Here is a 19,295-nt window from a genome sequence, read left to right as displayed (position 1 = left end):
CATGTGAAGGTAGCGATGAAGTTTTTAATAAACCTGGGCTTAAGGCCAAGGGCGACATCTGAATGTGGCCAGCGCTGTATTACACAGCCTCCTCGGGAACCTCAACTGAGGGGCTGGGCCCTGGTTAATTAGGACGTGTTTACCCACCGCCAGCGCTTGTGGGGAAGTCCTAGAGGAGTTCAATCCCCGGTTGGGTTGCCAGGTATAGAAATGGGAGCCTCCTGTGGCGGTGGGGGAGGGCAGAGAGGTCCTTCTCTTTATTGAAGGCTCTGCAGATTCGGAGCTGGGCTCAGTTTCTTCCTGGGTTTTGGGCAGAGTGGAGGGTCCTTATGGAAGGTGCCTCTTGGTCTTGCTCTTGGCGGGCGGGGGCTTGGCCAGAAAAACCTGCAAGGCTCCGAAGGGGATGCAGTTACAGGTAGTCCTCGGCATACAATTTGAGGCCAAAATTTCTGTTACTAAGTGGGACATTTGTTAAGTGAGTTTTGCCCCATTTTATGACCTTCCTTGCCAGAGTTAAGTGAATCACTGCAGTTGTTAAGTAAGTAACACGACTGTTAAGTGAATCTGGCTCTGCCGTGGACTTTGCTTGTCAAGGCCGCCGAAGGGGATCCCAGGCCCACCAGGCACTGACCCCCACAGGTGGAGACCAAGCGTCCAAAAATTTTTTAAAAAATTCAAGGTTATTATTATTTTTAATACAAATTATTATAGGAAGGAAGCACTGTCCGGGTCTTTTCTTTTACACCCCCTCGTTTACATAGTCCATTTTACATCATAGTTTTGTTTTCACTTTCAGCTAAATTCTCTTCTACTATTTTCATCTTTGTCCTTATTTTTCTTAACACATAAACAATGTCTTCAATTGCCCCTTCAAAGTTTCACCAAATTTTCATGTCTTATTTTCTCCATTGGTATATTTTGCTATAAACGACATATGTCTTCTAATTCAATTTAAACAGAGAGCATTTCTTTCAATTTTTCTACAATTAACAAGATACTATATTTCTTAATTACATAACAATGACAATCTTACGACTATTCTCTTTCATCTACTAATGTAACTCTTTCCCCCTTTCTCTTAGCCATTTTCTCTTGGAGGCTGAAAAATTCCACTTTTAATTCTTTTTCTTCTCCCTCTTTATCTTCTTTTTCTTTTTCCTATTTTGGTGGTTATTGTATCTTTTCTTCAGAGCTTTTACTTTAGTTATTCTGGCAGCTTTCCCCAGGGATTTCCCTCTTCTCCCTTCCTAACTGTTTTGTGGTTTCTTTTTTGGGAATTCTCCCCTTTGTCTGCTTTTTCTTTTTGACTGTAAATCCCAATGAAATCTTCTATCTTCATTTTATTTTCAATTTTTCTTTTTTCCACTCTTTATCTTCCTGTACCTCATTTGTGCAGCCTTTCACCCTTTTTCTTCTATTTCTTCTTCTGTGTGTTCCCTTTGAGTTTTTGGCTTCTTTTTTAGCAATTAACACTTCACACTTTTCAGCATCCCAAATAATTCCATCATACATCCAACTCTCCATTATATAAGTAACTATTGTGAAATATTTTTAATTTTTTGAATTATATCACATTTAACTGTAGATTTAGGATCTTCCAAATTCTATTGCTCAATTTTTGAATTAGTCCAGTCCAAATTGGAGTTTTCTTTCTCTTCCACAGCTATAGATAGTTGCATTCAAAACAATATTGTAGAAACAGATACCCCTTAAACAAATCTCCAGGTTTCAAAATATATTTTCTTGTGGCCAAAGTCACACTTCACAGCGGCAACTCCCCCCCCCCCTGCTTTCATTCGCTGGTGTTGTGCTTTCTGCCAGCCGCTAGATGGCTCTTCCCAAACTGCAAATACAATCCAACAGCTGACTGTCAATGGGTGTCAAAAACGCATTAATTCCACATAAAATAAGGAGGAAAAAGACTTCCCCTCCCCGGGCTCTTTCTTTGGTTAATTGATTTCTTCACTTCCAAACAGCAGAAGACAAAATCATCTGAGGCTTCGGTGTTTTAATCTCCGCTGCCTCTTTTTTCTTCAATAAAATTCCCCGAAAGCCAGTTAACTGCTAATTACACTCCGGGACTCTCTTGTTTTAAGATCAAAATCAATTTTTCTTTTTCTCTGTGAGTTGGTCGATCACTCACCCGGCGTCCATACTCTCTTCTAGCACCGCTCCAGCACAAATAGCTTAGTCCGGATGCCCCAGGGATGTAGCCGTTGTTTAATCATGCCACCCCCTGCCAGTTTGGAGGGCTTTTCTCTGACCCACCCGGGAACTACCCAGGAACTCTTGGTTGACTGAGACGTCTCCTCCTCCCCCGTCCCTCCAGGACAGGTCTCAGTCCGAAGGCCTCTCGACAGCCGTTTCTCCGGCTGGGTTTCCGCAGGGCTTGAAAGAGCCACTTTTTCCCAGCTGGTCTTCCTGCGACGCCTCTGGCTTCCCCTCCAAGCACCTGAGTTTTGATCACATGACCATGGGGGGGTGCTGCAACAGTCATAAGTATGAAAAACCCTGCCCCCTTTTTTCCCAGTGCTGCTGTAATTTCAAACGGTCACTGAGTGAACTGTTGTAAGTCAAGAACCGTCTCGTGGTTTCTTTCCTGATTATTAAATGGAGAGGTGCTGACAAACCGTCTGTAGTGTGAATGCACAGGGACCACGAAGGGCCCCCAAATAGCGGCCAGTTCAGAATCCGCATCCCAGTTGTGACCTGCTGCTCGGCTGGGGGCTCTTCCAGGCCAAGGAAAACAATCTGGGCGGAAGACTCTGCTCCCCACTTCTTTCAAATCCTGCAGCTCCAAGACTTTACAGCGGCTGACCTACGGTTGGGCTTTCTGAAGTGCCTGGCTGGGCGCTGAAGAACAAAGGCAGGAAAAGATGGTTTGTTTGCTACAGGAACCTCTCTTGCCTGTGCCTGTTCTGTGGATCTGGGGGGGAGAGAAATCAAAAGAGACCCACATGAAACAATCTCACAGAGGAACAAAGGCAGCCCCACAGGTGTTCCAGCCGATAAATTCCAAAGTCCTGAGTAAATATTACAACTTGTTGATGCAAAGTAATTGTCAGCTCCTCTCCATTAATTAACTAGGAAAGAAAGACCACGAGACTCCATGTGTGGAAAATCAAATGTACTTTTACTAATTAAGAATGGTTAAAAGGCAAGCGTAGCGAAGTCTGATTAATTAGGCGCGAAAGCGATTGATATATAGAATAGCCCATTCCCCACCCCTTGGCATCATAGTCCCAGTCCAATCATAAGTCTTCCAAATGTCAGGTGCAAGATAACTTCAAAAGGCATCAAGAAGATGGAATGTCAGTGCTGTTAGACCTGGCGGGAAACACCCATGCATGCGTAGTCCGATCAGTCGGTGAACTCCAGAACCTTCCACCAGCACAATGAGTAACCCCTCCCAAATATCATTCCCCCCCTCCCCGTTTCATGGCAGCTGAAGCAACAGCAAAGCAGAAGCTGACAGTAATAATAATTGTATCTGGTATTTTTATTGCTTTGGGACATTTTAAAAAACACAATGCAGGTAACAATCCAGTTGATTTAAGGAATCTTGTCAGGAATGTTTTAATTTGGAACAATTTAGAAAGGGGAATTTACCAAATTTGCGGATAATACTAAGCTGGCAGGAATAGCTAACAACACCCTAGAACAGTGTTTCTCAACCTTGGCATGCTGGCTGGGGAATTCTGGGAGTTGAAGTCCGGACATCTTCAAGTGGCCAAGGTTGAGAAACACTGTTCTAGAAGATTGGCTGAAGATCCCGATGGATCTGGACAGACTTGAGCACTGGGCTCTATCTAACAAAATGAAATTCAATGCAGAGAAAAGTCTTAACACTTAGACAAGAAAACCCAAAAGAACCCACATAGACTGGGTGGAACCAGGCTTAATAACAGTGACTGTGAAAGGGATCTTGGAGTCTTAGTGGACAGCCAGCTAAATAGGAGCCAGCTGTGTGCATCAGCTGTCAAAAAAGCCAATGCAATCCTCAGTTGCATTGACGGGGGGATACAATCAAGATCAAAGGTGGTACTAATACCACTCTATAAAGCCTTAGTAAGGCCACACCTAGATTACTGCATCCAGTTTTGGTCACCACACCATAAAAAGATGTGGAGACTCAAAGGAGTGCAGAGAAGAGCAACCAGGATGATGATGGGACTGGAGGCTAAAACCTACGATGAACGGTTGCAGGAACTGGGCCTGGCTGGTCTAATGAAGAGAAGGACCAGGGGAGACAAGAGAGCATCTTCCAAGACTTGAGGGGCTGCCACAGAGAGAAGGGGTGTGTGTGTGTGTCAAGCTATTCTCCAAGGCAAGGCCAAGCTATCTGCCCAGAACCCCAATGGGAGTGGGCGGCATACAAATTTCATTAAACTTTCATTTCACCCGAAGGCCAGATGAGGAATAATGGATGGAAACTGATTCAACCTAGAAATAAGGAACGTTTTTTTGACAGAACAAACAATGGAACAAAAGTTGCCTTCAGAACTTGTGGGGGGCTTCATCACTGGAGGCTTTCAAGAAGAGACTGGACTGCCATCTGTTGGAAATGGTGTAGGGTCTCCTCCTTGGGTGAGGGGTTGGACTATGTGACCTCCAAGGTCCCTTCTAACTCTGATAATCTGTTAATTTAGGATGGAATCCTCCAGGTGGGGGGTTGTCCTGGATGACCTCAAGGTCCCTTCTCACATGAGGCTAGAACATTGGCTGATGCACATATTGTTGCTCTGCGTCCTGTGCAGGGAACCAGGATGCTGGAGCCAATTTCTCCTCCTGGGAAAATGTCTCTCAAGGGTCCCGGTGTGGGGCTGATGTCCAGAGAGAGGCTAGCTGTTCTTTTCAGGAGGAAACATCTGACCTGACATAAAATACATAAATGTATTTATGTATTTAAAATACATAAATGTACTTATGTAGTACATGAAATCATCTGCTACAATGTCCTACCTGTCAATGGCTACTTCAGCTTCAACCACAACAACACAGGAGCTCCCAATAGATTACAAACTCAAAGTAAACTGCTCCAAATTTGATTGCAGAAAATACGGCTTCAGCCACAGAGTGGTCAACGCCTGGAACGCTCTACCTGACTCTGTGGTTTCTTCCCCAAAGCCCCCAAACTTTAACCTCAGACTGTCTACTGTTGAACCTCGCCCGCTTCCCCAGAGGTCTGTAAAAGGGGCCTGGATAAGCGCACCAGTGGGCCCACCGTCCCTGTCCTCCTTTCTCCATTTATTCGTACCCGTTTACTGTGTTCATATTTATGTTTATATTCATACTTGTTATCCTTCACATGTTTGACAAATTAAATAAAATAATAAATAAAGTAGAGATTGGGGGGGAGGGGAAAAATGGCCACCCTCCCCTCCAGAAGGCAGCCAGGTGGGATCCTCCCCCCCTGAGATGCCAGTCCTTGAATAGCCCCCCGAGACAACCGGCATGTGTTGAAGGCGCCCTGGGCAAATCCGTTCCAATCTGGATATGGTTGGTGTGGTGTAACAGCTGCACAAGGCACCTGGCTAAAGCGCCCAGAGGTTGGTAGTTGTGCCAAGGCTTCGACAGGGGTGAGTGGGTGAGGAGCCCCTTGAGAGAGTCCTGCTCCAGCAGGCCACCCTCTGTATTTGAGAGGCTGCCCTGTGGTTGCAAACCCTTTCAGAGACTTCCTGAGGACTAGAAGCCCCGGCAGAGCCCAACCTGTGCAGGCAAGAGAGGCTCTTGTTGGCCCTGGTGCCTCTCTGTCTGGGATTCTCCCTCTTGCTTCAGTCCCGGGAGGCTGGGGTGAAGGTGCCAGGGATCAGGAGATTTCTCTTGTGCCAGGGCTGGGATTCAACCCGGAGCCCAAAGCAGAGTTCTTCCAATGTGCTTCAAACCCCCTGGGGGAGGGGCGTTGGCTTATTCCCTCCAGGAGGGATCAATGAAAGCTCTGGGTGCTCCAGAAGATTCATCCTTTGGGGTGAGGACCGACTTGCAAGCCAAGGACCGGGCAGGGGGTGGGCAAGTAGGCAGAGGGAGGGCACAGCTGGTAGGGAACCAGAGGATTCCTGCTTGAACAGGGGTTGGACTAGGAGACCTCCAAGGCCCCTCCCAACGCCGTTAGTTTGTTTCTTCTGCTTGGGAAGGGCCTCAGGTCAGCTGAGGGTTCCCGTAGGGCTGTATCCTGAGCAGAGGCTCCGAAAGCCCCCTGCTGGCCTTCCCTCCAAGGCCGGAGCCCCACAGCTGTTTCCTCCAGCAGAGCCCAGCCTGCCAACAGGAAAGGGCCAAGGGTGTGGCAGTGGGTGCAGGAAGGCCAGCCAAGGGGAAGGCTTGTCCCTCCAGGTGTTTGGGTGAAGCAGCCTCCTCCTCCTCCTCCTCCTCCTCCTCCTCCTCAGAAGCAAACTCACAGCTGCAAAAGATTGAGGGACCCTCCTGGAGGATTGCCAGGCCATGCATGAGGTGTGTTGGCCCCCCTTGGCATGCTCTGAGGGGCTCCCCACCATCGGGAAGCTGTTTTGGATTCCAGCAGCACATGGGGGGAGGGGCTGACCCTGAAATCTGAGCAGTGCCGCAACCCCCCCCCGCCCCCCGCCCCCGCCCCCCTGCCTTTGGCTCTGCCTGCCACTGTCACAGGCAGTTCCCCCGGAGGGGCCACGTGCTGTGGGGAGAGACTTCCACGTGCAGCGGCTTCCTGGGGGGCGAGAGCTCTGGTGTGGCCAGCACTGCTTGCTCTGAACCTGCTGAGGTCAGCTTGGCTGCCCAGGCTCTGCAGAAGGTCCGGCCGCTCAGCCCCGAGTAGCCTCCAGGCACGGAAAAGCCGGGCCTCCCTCCTGCCCGCAGCCCTGCGGTCTTCCTTTCCCAGAGGGGTCCAATATTCAGAGGGAAACTATTTTAACTCAAAGGCGGGATAGGTGTGTCGTAATAACAACTGTGCAGCCCAGTGTGGTTATGCTGGGATGACGAGAGATTACATGGAAGCTCCTTGAAAATAAAGGTTTGGTGCAGCAGCTGCAGCTTCTGAACTCCTGAAGTGGCAGAAACGGCTCCCCGGGCAGAGAGGAGAAGCCGCGAAGGGTCTGCGAGGGAGGCCAGCACGGCGGAGGGTGGCTGTGGCCCAGGACTCTGGCAAGACCCGTCCGGCCAGGCCTGGCATCCTTGGAGGTGGAAGCCAGGAGCCTGCAGGGAAAACCTTGGAAACGGAGCCTGTCCCGAGACATAATCCTCAACTTACAACAGTTCACCCATTTTTCTTTTCAACGTGCCCAACACATGTGGGTAATCTGTCCCCATATGTTAAAACAGCATACAGATTATAAGCCAGACGTATTTTTGTTAGACATAATAATAATGCCAGAAAAATATGAGAAAGGGAATTTATGTTTAATATTACATATATCGACAGCAGCAAGAATAGTATTTGCACAGTACTGGAAAAATGAGGAAAGGCCTACGGAAGAAGCAGTAATCAAAAAAAAAAACATTAAGACTCTGCAGAAATGGACACAGAAAGGAAAAGAAAAGGAAGAACACGGAACTTCTTTTACAAAAACAGCAGAAGCTAGAAAAATAGTATTAGGGAAGCAAATTAACCCAGGCAACAGGCTGTTCACAACGCACTTACGTAAAGGGAAAATGTACAAATAAACAATAATAACTATAATAATAATAAAAAGTTACGGCAGCAATGAAAAAAGAGACTCATGACCATTTTTCACACTTAACGACCATTGGAGCATCCCCACGGTCAAAATGTTGCAGCAGATTTGAGGTTTGCGATCTACTTACGAAAGATCAGGACTCGAGACCACGAAGGTGCGAGAGAAACAGGTTTATTTGATGCATCGAGTTCAGCGAGTTCAAAATCTGAACTGCCTGGGCTCTGCCCAGGATGCTACTTTTATGCCGTGTTCCACACTGTGCATTCTCAAGTCAAGTCAACATGAGACAAACATGACATTTCAAAAAGGGGAAGTTCACTTTGGAATGTTACAGCGAAGTACATAGGAAAAATACAAAGAAGAGAAGTTCCTATAACATCTGAAGCTGTCAGCAGTTTTTACCTCTGTTCTATCTGACATCCACGCCTGGCTTCCTGTGCCCCTCCTTTACAGGGCCTTGCCTGTTCAGCCCTATTTTTAATACATGAGGAAGTTGGAGAGAAAGTTCACTCCAGCTAAAAGTCAACTTTGGAACTCCAGGGCACTAGAATGAAAAGCCAAGCTAATATGAATTTATAAGGTCCATTCTATTAAGACCACCTAACCTGGCCGGCCACTGGTGGGTTTACCTGTGCACCCCCTCCTGCATCAAAATGATCAAACTTCAGGCACTTGGCAACTGACTCTTACTTATGACGGTCGCATGATCTCCTTTCACGACCTTCTAACAAGCAAAGTCAACGGGGGACGCCAGGTTCACTTAACAACCACGTTAGTCACCTAATTACTGCAATGATTCACTTAGCAACGGAGATGAGAAAGGGGGCACACGGGGAAAAACCTAACAATTTCTCACTTAGCAACATAGATTTTGGGCTCAATGGTGGCCGTAGATCGAGGGCTACCTGTAGCCCCCACTGTGGGTGGCTGAAGAGCTGCTGGGAATGAGGGCGAAGGGAATCCTCCGTCTTCCTCCCCAGCAGCTGCTCCTCCGAAGGTCAAGTGACCCCCCTGGAGTTTGGGGGTTCCAAAGACCCAGCTTGACTGGTGTCACCGAAGGGCCCCTTCCTCCTCTCTGAAAACCGAGGAGCCTCCTGCCAGCCAGCCCCTCCGACGCAGGATTTCATTTCCCTTGCGGGGGATGGGAGCCACGTCCAGTCTCTTGTCCCCCCCCCCCCCCGGTCTGTTTCTCTGGAGATTTTGTGATTTAGTGCTGGGGCGGGGGGGGGGGGCAGGAGAAACTCTGGGTCGCCCGTATCCTGTGGCTGCGGAGTGTCCTTGGGACAAAGAGGAAACCATCCGGCTCAGAACTGCTGAATGGCAGAATTTGGAAGGAGGAAGTTGGTGAGTGAGAAAGCAGATGGAGATCCCCCCCCCTTCAGCCATGAAGCCCCCTCCCATCCACCCCGTCTGCCCTCCCTGATAGAGTTGCGGAGGATAAAAGGGGGGGCTTTGGGCCTAGAAAAGGGTAGAGGTAGGAAGGGGGGGGAGGGAAGAGGACCTCTGGCAGGGCTCCCCCCCCCGCCCATGTTGTGATGGGGGAGTCCAGGAGGGGGGGGACGGAGGGAGGCTTTGATTCTGCTTTCATCCTCCCCCCATCAAACGGAGGTCTTGGCTCAGCCTACAATCCCCCCCCCCCACACCTCAGGGCAACTGGATCCAAGCGGCTAACAAAACAGAGGGATTTCTAGCAACAGCCTCCTAGCAGGTGGGGAGGGGGTGGCACCATCCTGGTTTTCCCGCACAGAAGCCCCCCCCCCCCCTTGCAGGAAAGCGGATCTCTGGAGACAGGATGTGGAGCGCATTTCCTGGGGAGATCAAGGAAGGCGCCTCCTACGCCTGTAGCCAAGGGGGTGCAGGGCCCCTTGAAGGGGGTGGAAGCCCACCACGGACGGTCAGGCTCTTCTGGCCCCCTGGCTGGGCTCCCCTCACCCTGGAGGGGGGCAGCTCCTCTCCTCCTTGTGGGTGAACAGGCCTTCTGCAACGAGTGTGGACCTTTCGCGGGGTTCCCCCAGTCCCCTGCTCCCTTCTCCGGCGCACGGGTAGCCCCGTCTCAGCCCCCAGTGCGCAGGAGGCATCCCGCTTGGGGGGAGAGTCTGCCCTCCCTTCCCAGCTACAGGACTGGACGGCAGCAATCCCACCGCGGCCCCCTCGCCAGTCCCGGACCCTCCGTGGGGGCGGGCGAGGCCAGGGCTCCCCTCGGTCACGAGGGGGGGCGGCTTCTCCCTCCCTGCTAGACACAACCCCGGGGCTGCCTCCCGCGTTCTCCTCGCGCCAACTTCGCCCCGGGTGCGGAGAGACGCCGCGGCTGCCCGCCCTTGCCCAGGCGGCCCCAGTCCCGGCATCCCGGCTAGCGGCGACGAAGCCCCGCGCGCCGCTGGACTCTCCCTCCCCTCCCTCCCTCCCTCCGTCCGGCTGGGGCGGGCTCCGGAAAGCCGCCGGGAGGGAGTATAAAGGCGGCTGGCGGAGCGCGAGGGTCCGCAGAAGAGAACGCGGGAATGCCGGCAAGTGGGCACGAGGCGAAGGCGGCTCTGGAGGGCGGGCTGGGGGGATCCCCTTTTCCCCGCGCCCCCCGCCCCAATTCCTGGCCCCGGCCCCGGAGAAGCCGCCCCCCTCGGCCGCCGCTCTGCCCTGCTCGGCTCCTTCGCGCCAAGCGCGTCTCCCGGCCGGAGCCAACCTCGCCTTCCACACTTGGGACCCCGCGGGAGCAACTTCGGCCGGCGCGCTGCCTCTGCCGCGGGCGCCTCTCGCGGGGTCGCTTAGGCGGGCGGGCTCCGAACTCCCAGAAGCGGCTGCTGGGACCCTCCCGGCCCCGCACTGAAGGCCGAGTCCCAGCCGCCCCCTTCCCCGCAGACGGGACCCGCGCAGCTCAGCTCCCTTCGGGCCGCGCAGCGCCTGGATGGGGGCGCCAAGGGAGCCAGTCCTGAGTCCTCCCGGGTGACCGCGGCCTTTCGGGGAGGAGAGTCGGGCTGGGGGCTTGGAGCCGGAGCTGCTTTCTCCGGGGACCGGAGCGGATGAAACTCCGGCTGCGAGGTCTTTGGGAGAAGCAGGCGCTGGCCAAGCTGCGATACTTTGCCTACCTCGCTTGGTCTCTGCCCACCGACTCCTTAAAGCTGTGGAAAGGAAATACTGGCCAGGGTCTCCCCAGAGCCCCAGCAGAGAGACGCCCACCTGTGGCCTCACCTGCCCTGAGGACAGGCTCCCTTTGAAGCTCGGCACTGCCGCCCTTTGGCTCTGCCTGCCTGCCTGCCCCCCTCTCTCACATCTATCTACCTGTATCTATCTACCTATATCTATCTATCCATCCACCCATCTTTCTCTCTCTCTCCCTCCCTCCTTATTCTGCTGCCCATCTCAGCTGGAGAGGGCCTTCCCCTGTGGACCTGCCCACCCAGATGCCCCAGGGGGTGCTTGCCAGATGCCATCAGGACTGGGCCAGCCTGAGGGGAGCCCCCTGTGGACCCTTCGGAGACTGACCTCTTGCCCCTTGCAGGAAAGAGCCGCCATGCCTCTGCACGGCCTCCTGTTGCTGCTGACCTGGCTGGGCACAGCCTCTGGGGCCGCCCACACCCCTGCCTGCAAGATGAGGATCACGGACAAGGGCCTCGCGCTGGGTAAGTGGCGGGGGAGGGGCTGTAGAGGGGGGGGGGAGCCCAGGCTTGGGGATGCCTCCCCTTCTGGCTCCAGCAGAGGGATCCCCATTCCCCCCCCCCGCTGGTTTTGGCTGGCACTGCCCATTGCCCACCCAGGCAAGAGGGACGGCCTCCCTTCCCTGGTGGTTTGGGCTGGGGGTTCCTTGCCCGCAGAGGCTCTGGGGGTGATGCCTGTGTGTGTGGGGGTCTCTTGCAGTGAAGGAGGAGGGTCTGCGCTTCGTGGAGCAGGAGCTGGAGAGCATCTCCGTCCCCGACCTGCATGGCAAGCAGGCCCAGTTCCACTACAACATCAGCAAGTGAGTCGGCTGGGCTGGCAGCTTGCAGGCCTCTGGACCCGGCTCCTCCCAAGAGCCCTTCGGCCCCCCCCTCAGCCCGCCTGGCCTGCAGCTCCCCAGGGTCTGCTGGGCCCCTCAGCTGGCAGATCCATTCTGCAAACTGGGGGTGACCCAGACAGCCAGCGGGCCAGGATTCGCTTCGGCCATGGCAGCCCGGGGAGGGACAGCCCCTCCCCCCCGTCTCCCACCTCCCACCAGAGGGGACCAGGGGAAGCAGCCGCAGCTGCTGATCAATTTGGGTTAAGGCATTAATGCAGGGAAAGGGTGCTGCGGTCGTAGGAGAGTGTGTGTGTTTGTGTATGTGCGTGTGCGTATGGAATTGTCTATATCCACCATCCTAAAATAAGGAGGCTTCTCCCAGGGATTTATCAGGGACCGATCAAACCTGGATTGATTGCAGGAGCTCTTCAAATAAGGCAGGGAAGAGCAATGGAGTTCACCCTCCTGCCTCTCTGATAGCTTATGCAAGGAAAAAAACGCACATGGGTTGTGTTGCATGACTGAAGAGATCAGCCTGTCCCTGCCCGGGGCTGGGCTGGGCAGAGCAGGGCAGGGCAGGGCTGGAACCTGGGCCCAGGGTCGCCACAACAACGTTGGTGCCTGTGGAAGCGGCCAATCAGGAAAGGCTTCCAGGGTCTCCAAACCCTTTCATTCCAACCTCCACCCACCCAGACTCCCCATGTTCCTCTCCTTCCTCTCCCCCATGGCCCTCGGTGCACGGTTCCCACACAGGCTGAGCCTGGATGGCACCAGGGGGGCCGATAGCAGGGGAAGAGCGGGGGGAGGCAGGGTAGGGGGCAGGGGCCTGGCCCGAGAGGGGACTCCCCCCATCCCCAGCTGACCGTCTCTCCCTGCAGCGTGAAGGTGACTCACCTGCAGCTGAACTTCTCGGAGCTCCGTTTCCAGCCGGAGCAATTCCTGGCCTTCCGGATCAACAACGGATCCATCGGGGTGCGGTTCCGGCGGCAGCTGCTCTACTGGTTCTTGTGAGTGGCTCCTTAAAACGGTTATGTAGCCGCCCTTCTTATTCAGGTAGTCCTAGACTGGAAACGATTCATTTAGTGACCATTCGGAGTCACAACGTCCCTGAAAAAAGGGTCTTATGACCGTTTTACGACCATCGCAGCATCCCCCTGGTTGGTCACGTGGTCATAATCCAGATCAGTGTTTCTCAACCTTGGCCACTTGAAGATGTCCAGACTTCAACTCCCAGAATTCCCCAGCCAGCATTCGCTGGCTGGGGAATTCTGGGAGTTGGAGTCCGGACATCTTCAAGTTGCCAAGGTTGAGAAACACTGATCCAGATGCTTGGCAATAGACTCGTATTTATGACGGTCACAGTGTCTCAGGGACACGTGATCCCCTTTTGCGACCTTCTGACAAACCAAGTCAACTAAACAGGGGAAGCCAGGTTCACTTAACGACCATGTTACTATCTTAACCACAGCAGTGGTTCACTTAACAACGGTGGCAAGAAAGGTCATAAAATGGGGCAAAACCTGTTTATTAAAATGGTTCACTTTGCAACATAGATTTTGGACTCAATTGTGGTCGTAAGTTGAGGAATACCCGTAACCATCCCTGGGATAACAACAATAACAACAACAACATCATACAGAGCGTATTAAAACCAACCGCATTAAAAACAAAAACCGGATGCCAATTCAGCCTCCTAATTATAATATATTTCCCCACCCTTGTCCGGCAGTCCAGCGTTTCGAACCCAGGGCTCTCCCGCCTGGATGTGACCCTGGAGCCTTCCGTACAGTCTGCAGAGGGAGGGAGGGAGGGTGTCTATGTGAGGGAGGAAGAGGGGCTGTCTTGGCGTCTGAAGCCCCCTCCCTCCCTCCCCACCTTCTTCCACCCCTTTCTGCCCAGCTATGACATCGGCTCCATCAAGGCGTGGGCCGAAGGGGTGAACATCCACACCCAGCTGAGGCTCTCCCGGGACCAGGGCGGCCGCCTCAAGATCGCCAACATGAGCTGCAACGCCTCCATCGCCCGGATGCACGCCGGATTCAGCGGCACCCTCCGGTAACCGGCCCCTCCCTCTCCGGGGGAGCCCATTTGGTCAAGGGGATTCCTAGGAAGGGCCTTGTGGCGGGGGTGGCATGCCAGGGCCCGGGGATGCCAAGAGGATGCCAAGCAGGCTGCCTTCCCCTGCCAAGGAAGAAAACGTTGAGATTGGCAGAAGAAGCAGCTGGGGGGGGGGAGGCACTCCTAGCTCCCCCCCCTTGACCAGCCTTTCCCGACTCTCTCCAGAAAGGTCTATGAATTCGTGGCCATACTCATCACCTCAGGGATGCGCTACATAATCAGTCAACAGGTGAGCACCAAGCCACAGGTGGGCCCTGCTGGGCCACGGCGAAGGGAGCGGAGCACAGGTGGCAGGTGTGCCAGTCTCCCCCGAGTCCAGGGTAGAGCAGGGAAAGCCTGATTTTGGCCTATAAAGCCTTGAAATTTCCCCCCCTTCTGTTCCTCTGTCCTGGGTTTCTCTCAGTGGCTCCACTGGGCTTCCGGCCACAGAGGGAACTTTACTACTTGGAGTAGCCTTAGGGAATAGACTGGTGGGGGCACCCGGCAGCTGTGGGAGTTTGGAGCCAGCCTAGGTAAAGAACCCGCTTGGACGCCCCATCTCTGGCGTTTCGTAGAATCATAGAGTTGGTGTTGTAATATAGTTGCAGAGCCACGCTGAACCTCACAGGAGAAAACAAACTCCTAAAACTCCATAACATCCTGATAGTGAATAACATAACATCCTGAGATGTGCCCTACCAATGACGCCCAGGATTTGACCATATATAGACTGAGCAGTAGATTAGCAATTGTACTTTTACAGGCTGTTTTTAAGCACATGCTGATTGCTCCCCCTGCCTTTGTCCTATCTCAGAGGATGGTTACGTTACAAGTTGGGAGGGACCTTAGAGGTCTTCTAGTCCAACCCCCCTACCTAAGGCCTTATACCAGGCTGTCCAGTCTCTCTGGGAAGAGCTCCAGCGACGGAGCCACTCCCAGAGGGAGGCTGGTCTCCCCTTTTCCCACCAGCTCTCTGCCTTTTCAGATCTGCCCTGCGCTCAACCACGCTGGGCTGGTGCTCCTCAACTCCCTGCTGGACACGGTGCCCGGTGAGTGGTGGGCAGCATGCCCTTTCCCTGCCAAAGAGGATGGAGGGAGGACTCTGGTGCGACGGGATTCCTCCTCACCCTTTTCTCCCCCTCTCCAGTGCGCAATCCCGTGGACGAGTACGTGGGCAGCGACTACTCCCTTCTCAACGACCCCCGTGTCACCCCAGAGAACATAGACCTGGATTTTAAGGTACCCGCCAGGCGCCCCTTGCGGAGGGCTCCCTTATGGCAGGGCTCCCCAACCCCAGGGGCCACGCGAGCGTCCATCCGCAGCTCCACTTCCTTGGCTGGCGGGGGGCGCCTGTGTGCGAGTGTGAAGCTCCGTCACACGCACGGGAATGCTCATCGCTTGTGTGAATGGAGCTGTGCATGTGTGCACCTCTGCCCCTCGCGCAAAACTCTTTCCTCTCCCCACCCCTTGCTGGTCCGCAGAGCTGGAAAGTTTGGGGAGCCTTTATGGGATGTGGGGCACCCAAGAGATTTTGAGACGGGGGGATTAAGTCACCCTCAGTGCTGCCAGAGGAAGAGGAGGAGGAGGGCAGCCACGTTTGAGGGCCGGTGGGACAAACCCCTGCCTTGCTCTGGGCTGCCTTCCTTGCAAAAGGCTCAGAAGAGAACATGGGTAGGGCCACACTGAGCACCCTTGAAAGGTGGAGCCAGAGGCGGCCTCTCCTTGGCCCCCTCAAGCCCAGCACTGCTGCTCTCCCAAAAGGCCCCTGGGCTTCCTTGCCTTCCTGTGAAAACGTTTCCCTTCTCCTCCGGGGAGCTTCCTCGGCTGCCACTTAGGGGGAACCAAAGAAGAAGACAAAGGAACAAGGAAATCCAGTCGCCTTTTGGGAAAGGGGCCTTGGGCAGCCCCACAGGCCTCTGCGGGGAAAGAAAATGCGGACAGGCCTCGACTTACGACCCCAATCCAGCCCAGAACTTCTATCGCTAGCTGAGAAAGTTGCTAAGCGAATTTTGACCCCTTTTGTGACTTAAGGGACGTGGGTGGCTCAGGGGCTCAGGCGCTGAGCTTGTTGATCAGAAAGGTCAGCAGTTCAGTGGTTCGAATCCCCAGCGCCGCGTAACGGAGGGAGCTCCCGTCACTTGTCCCAGCTTCTGCCAACCGAGCAGTTCGAAAGGACGTAAGAAATGCAAGTAGAAAAAATAGGAGCCACCTTTGGTGGGAAGGGAAGAGCATCCCGTGCGTTGAGTCATGCCGGACACAGGACCACGGAGACGTCTTCGGACAGCTGCGCTGGCTCTTGGCCTTTGAAAGGGAGGCGAGAGCCGCCCCTCGGGAGACGGTGCTCGTCCCTTTCACGCAGACTAACGCACTCGAGCAAGGGGGAACCTTGACCTCGTGACTTTTCTAGCCAGAGTTAAGTGAATCCCTGCAGGCGATAAGTAACTTGGTTGTTAAGTGAATCTGGCGTCCCCCATTGAGTTGAAGGTCGCAGAAAGGGGATCAGGTGACCCCAGGAGATGGCAACCGGCATAGGTCCCTGCCAGTGGCCAAGCCCTTGACTTTTGACCCCCTGGTGATGGGGCTCATCAGTCCCTTTTTTCAGTGCCTTTGTAACTTTGAACGGTCACTAAATGAAAAGTTGTAAGTCGAGGACTACCTGTACAGCAAACATCCACACACACACACACACACACTGATCCCGACCCCTGGGGTGTATTCGTGGCCCGGCCTTGTCCCAAGGGGGCAGCCGTGAGGGGAGGGGACCCCTCTTTCCCGGCGTGACCCGGGGTCTTTTTCTGCTGCTGCTGCTGGCAGGGCATGTTCTTCCCTCTGGGGAACGAGAACGAGACCCTGCCCAACGCAGCCCCGGAGCCCCTCCTGAGGGAGACGGAGCGGATGGTCTACATGGGGCTCTCCGAGTACTTCTTCGACTCCGCCCTCTTCTCCTACTACCGGGCGGGGGTCCTGAACATGGAGTTTGCAGGGGACGAGGTAGGCCACGCTGGGCAGGGGTCTCTCTGGGGGGGGGAGGGCAAGAGAGAGAGGGCTGGCAGGGAAGGTGCGGGGAGGGGGGGGAAGCTGCCGCCTTGCCCATCTTATGCCTCCCCCCCCCCGTTACAGGTGCCAAAGGATTTGCAGGTGTTGCTGAGAGCCTCTTTCTTCGGAAGCATCGTGCTGCTGGTAAGGGGGGGGGGAGGGGGCAGCTTGGAAGGGGATTCTACAGGAAGGACCCCATTGTCCCCCCAGGAATCGCCTCCTTTGGAAACCAGATTGGGGGGGGGGAAATAAATTTCATCATTGCCAGTATAACGTCTGGCTGACTATGCAGCAGCCCTTAATAATTAACAGAGTTGGAAGGGACCTTGTGGGTCATCTAGTCCAACCCCCTACACCATTTCTGACCAGTCTCTTCTTGAAAGCCTCCAGGGATGAAGCTCCCACAACTTCTGAAGGCAACTTCTCTTCCACCGGTTGATTGTTCTGTCAGGAAATTCCTCCAGGTTGAATCTCTCCTTGATAGGTTTCCACCCATTCTTCCTTGTCTGGCCTTCGGGTGCCTTGGAGAATAGCTTGACCCCTTCCTCCTCTCTGGGGCAGCCCCTCAAATATTGGAAGATGCTCCCGTCTCCCCTGGTCCTTCTCTTCCCTAGACCAGCCAGGCCCAGTTCCTGCAACCATTCATTGTTATGTTTGAGCCTCCAGTCATCATCCTGGTTGCTCTTCTCTGCATTTTGAGTGTCATAAACTTCTCTCCAGATTTCTGTGCTAAATCTTGCCAGTTTTGCATCTTACAACCCCAATTTATCTTCATCCGCTTCCCCTTTACCGTCCTCTGAAGAAGCCCCCCCCCCTGCCCCCCTCCCAAATGTGGGAGTCAAAACCAGAAGTTTTATTTTCAATTCCTTATTACGAGGGAGCCAAAAGCCACAAGGCCGTTCCCGGTTCCTTTTTAGCCAGACTTCTTCTCCAGAGAAACCCAGCAGGGCCCGCTTGGCCCCCCCTGGCTGACCCTCTGTCCTCCCCCCAGAACCCCGAAGTGGTGGACGCACCCCTGACCTTAAAGCTGCAGGTGACCGAAGCCCCCCGCTGCACCATCCGGACCTCCGGCACCTCCGTCTCCGTCTCCGCCCTGCTCAACATCTTCTTGGCCCCCCTGAACCAGCCCCCCGTTCTGCTTTCCAGCCTGACGATGGTGAGCCCCCCCCAGGGACCCCCCTCCTGCCCTGGGAAGGGGTCTTCATCCTCCTGATGGCTGATGGCCTTGAGCAAGAGGCTGCCTTCCTCCTGGGCTGCTCCTGGGATCCACAAGGTCTGATGGGGGGGGGCAGAGCTGAGGGAGGGGTCTGCAGGCCATGCTCCAGCTGCCCCCCCCATTGTGGCCTTTCCCCCCGCAGGAATCCCGCTTAAGCGCCAAGGTGGTCCTTCACGGCAAGGCTCTTCGGGTGCAGCTGGACCTCCGAAGGTAGAGCTGGGGGTCCCTGGGGTGCCCGTGTGTGCAGGGGGGGGATGACCAGTGGCCTCAATTTGGTAGCACTTCTACCGCCCCCCCTCCTCTCCCCCCCCGCTTCAGGTTCCGGATCTACTCCAACCAGTCAGCCCTTGAATCCTTGGCAGTAAGTCTAACTTTGGGGTCAGGCCCTCCTGACTGATGGGGAGGGGGCTCCCGGTGCTTATCCCGCCCCAGCCAAACCCCTCCCCCTCTCCCCCCTCCAGCTCCTCCCGCTGCAATCGCCCCTGAAGACCCTCCTGCAAATGACCATCATGCCCTTCATCAACGGTAGGCACGGGGGGGGGTCATGTGGGGCAGCTCTGTGGGGGCAGGGAGCTGGATCCTTGGCCTTTGGGTGGGTGGGTGGGCTGCAGAAGAGTGGCCGGGTGACGCCCCCTTGCCCTGAGGATTCAGCCATGGGCCAGGCCAGCGAAGCCCCTCCCTCCTCCTCTCCCTTTCAGAGAAGACCATGAAAGGGGTCCGGATCCCCCTCCCCGAAGGCATGGACTTCACCAAGGAGACCATCAGGAGCCACTTGGTAAGTAGGACCCCTCCCACCGGGACCCCTGGCGCTGGGAGGCTCTGCCCCACAAGCCCCCCCACCCTCCTCCTTGCCTCCCCCCCAGGGCTACCTCACCGTCGGAGCAGACCTGCACTTCAGCAAAGGGCTACGAGAGGTCATCGAGAAGCTCCGGGCCACACCGGGCCCTTCTCTGGCCTCCCCGGCTGCCTAGGGCCCCGGATCCCGTCCCTCACCTGGCCCCAACCTCACCCTGCTGGACACGAAGGTCCTTGTAAGCCTCTGGGGCAGCTGAATAAAGAGCTACGCTGCCCGACTCTGGCTCCTGTCTTAAGGGAGGGGCTGCCGGTGGGGAGGGCTCTTCTCCCATCCCTACAACAGCCCTGCCAGGCGGGCCTGCCCAGGCCACATTGGGAAGAGGCTCTTTGTCTGCCTCTGAAGGCAGCTGGTAACCGGCAGACGGCCCTGGCCCCCTCTCTGCCTCCGACACGGAGCCCTCGTTCCGGCCTCCCCAGACTCCAGGACTGGCCCATCCTCCTCCCCAACCTCCTCAATGTCCGAATCAGCTCTGCTGAC

The 19,295-nt window shown here is 54.9% G+C and overlaps 1 protein-coding gene across 1 annotated transcript; it reads left to right on the top strand.

Annotated features, from left to right (window-relative positions):
- The first annotated feature begins 11,043 nt into the window (after positions 1–11,043).
- On the top strand, positions 11,044–19,035 carry PLTP (phospholipid transfer protein). Its single transcript, XM_087720708.1, has 15 exons — positions 11,044–11,260; positions 11,496–11,595; positions 12,492–12,620; positions 13,513–13,668; positions 13,897–13,960; positions 14,696–14,759; positions 14,858–14,949; positions 16,525–16,701; positions 16,831–16,890; positions 17,738–17,902; positions 18,105–18,172; positions 18,281–18,323; positions 18,424–18,487; positions 18,661–18,737; positions 18,826–19,035. Exons 1-15 carry the CDS (start codon positions 11,065–11,067, stop codon positions 18,931–18,933), a joined length of 1,563 nt encoding a protein of 520 aa, XP_087576834.1. The 5' UTR covers positions 11,044–11,064; the 3' UTR covers positions 18,934–19,035.
- The last annotated feature ends 260 nt before the right edge of the window (positions 19,036–19,295 follow it).

The sequence above is a fragment of the Thamnophis sirtalis genome, unplaced genomic scaffold (genome assembly GCF_051295495.1).
Source record: "Thamnophis sirtalis isolate CommonGarterSnake01/CBP01778 unplaced genomic scaffold, rThaSir2_p1.2 scaffold_7, whole genome shotgun sequence".
In the NCBI taxonomy this organism is placed as follows: domain Eukaryota; kingdom Metazoa; phylum Chordata; class Lepidosauria; order Squamata; family Natricidae; genus Thamnophis; species Thamnophis sirtalis.
This window is presented reverse-complemented; position numbering and strand designations above follow the sequence as displayed.

What these genes read in the sequence shown, in the direction of transcription:
- PLTP (XM_087720708.1), top strand. Translation starts at nt 11,065, where the DNA reads ATGCCATCAGGACTGGGCCAGCCTGAGGGGAGCCCCCTGTGGACCCTT. An exon ending in TCGGAAGCATCGTGCTGCTG is followed by an intron (nt 16,891 to 17,737) that starts GTAAGGGGGGGG and finishes TCCTCCCCCCAG; the next exon opens with AACCCCGAAGTGGTGGACGC. An exon ending in CATCATGCCCTTCATCAACG is followed by an intron (nt 18,488 to 18,660) that starts GTAGGCACGGGG and finishes TCTCCCTTTCAG; the next exon opens with AGAAGACCATGAAAGGGGTC.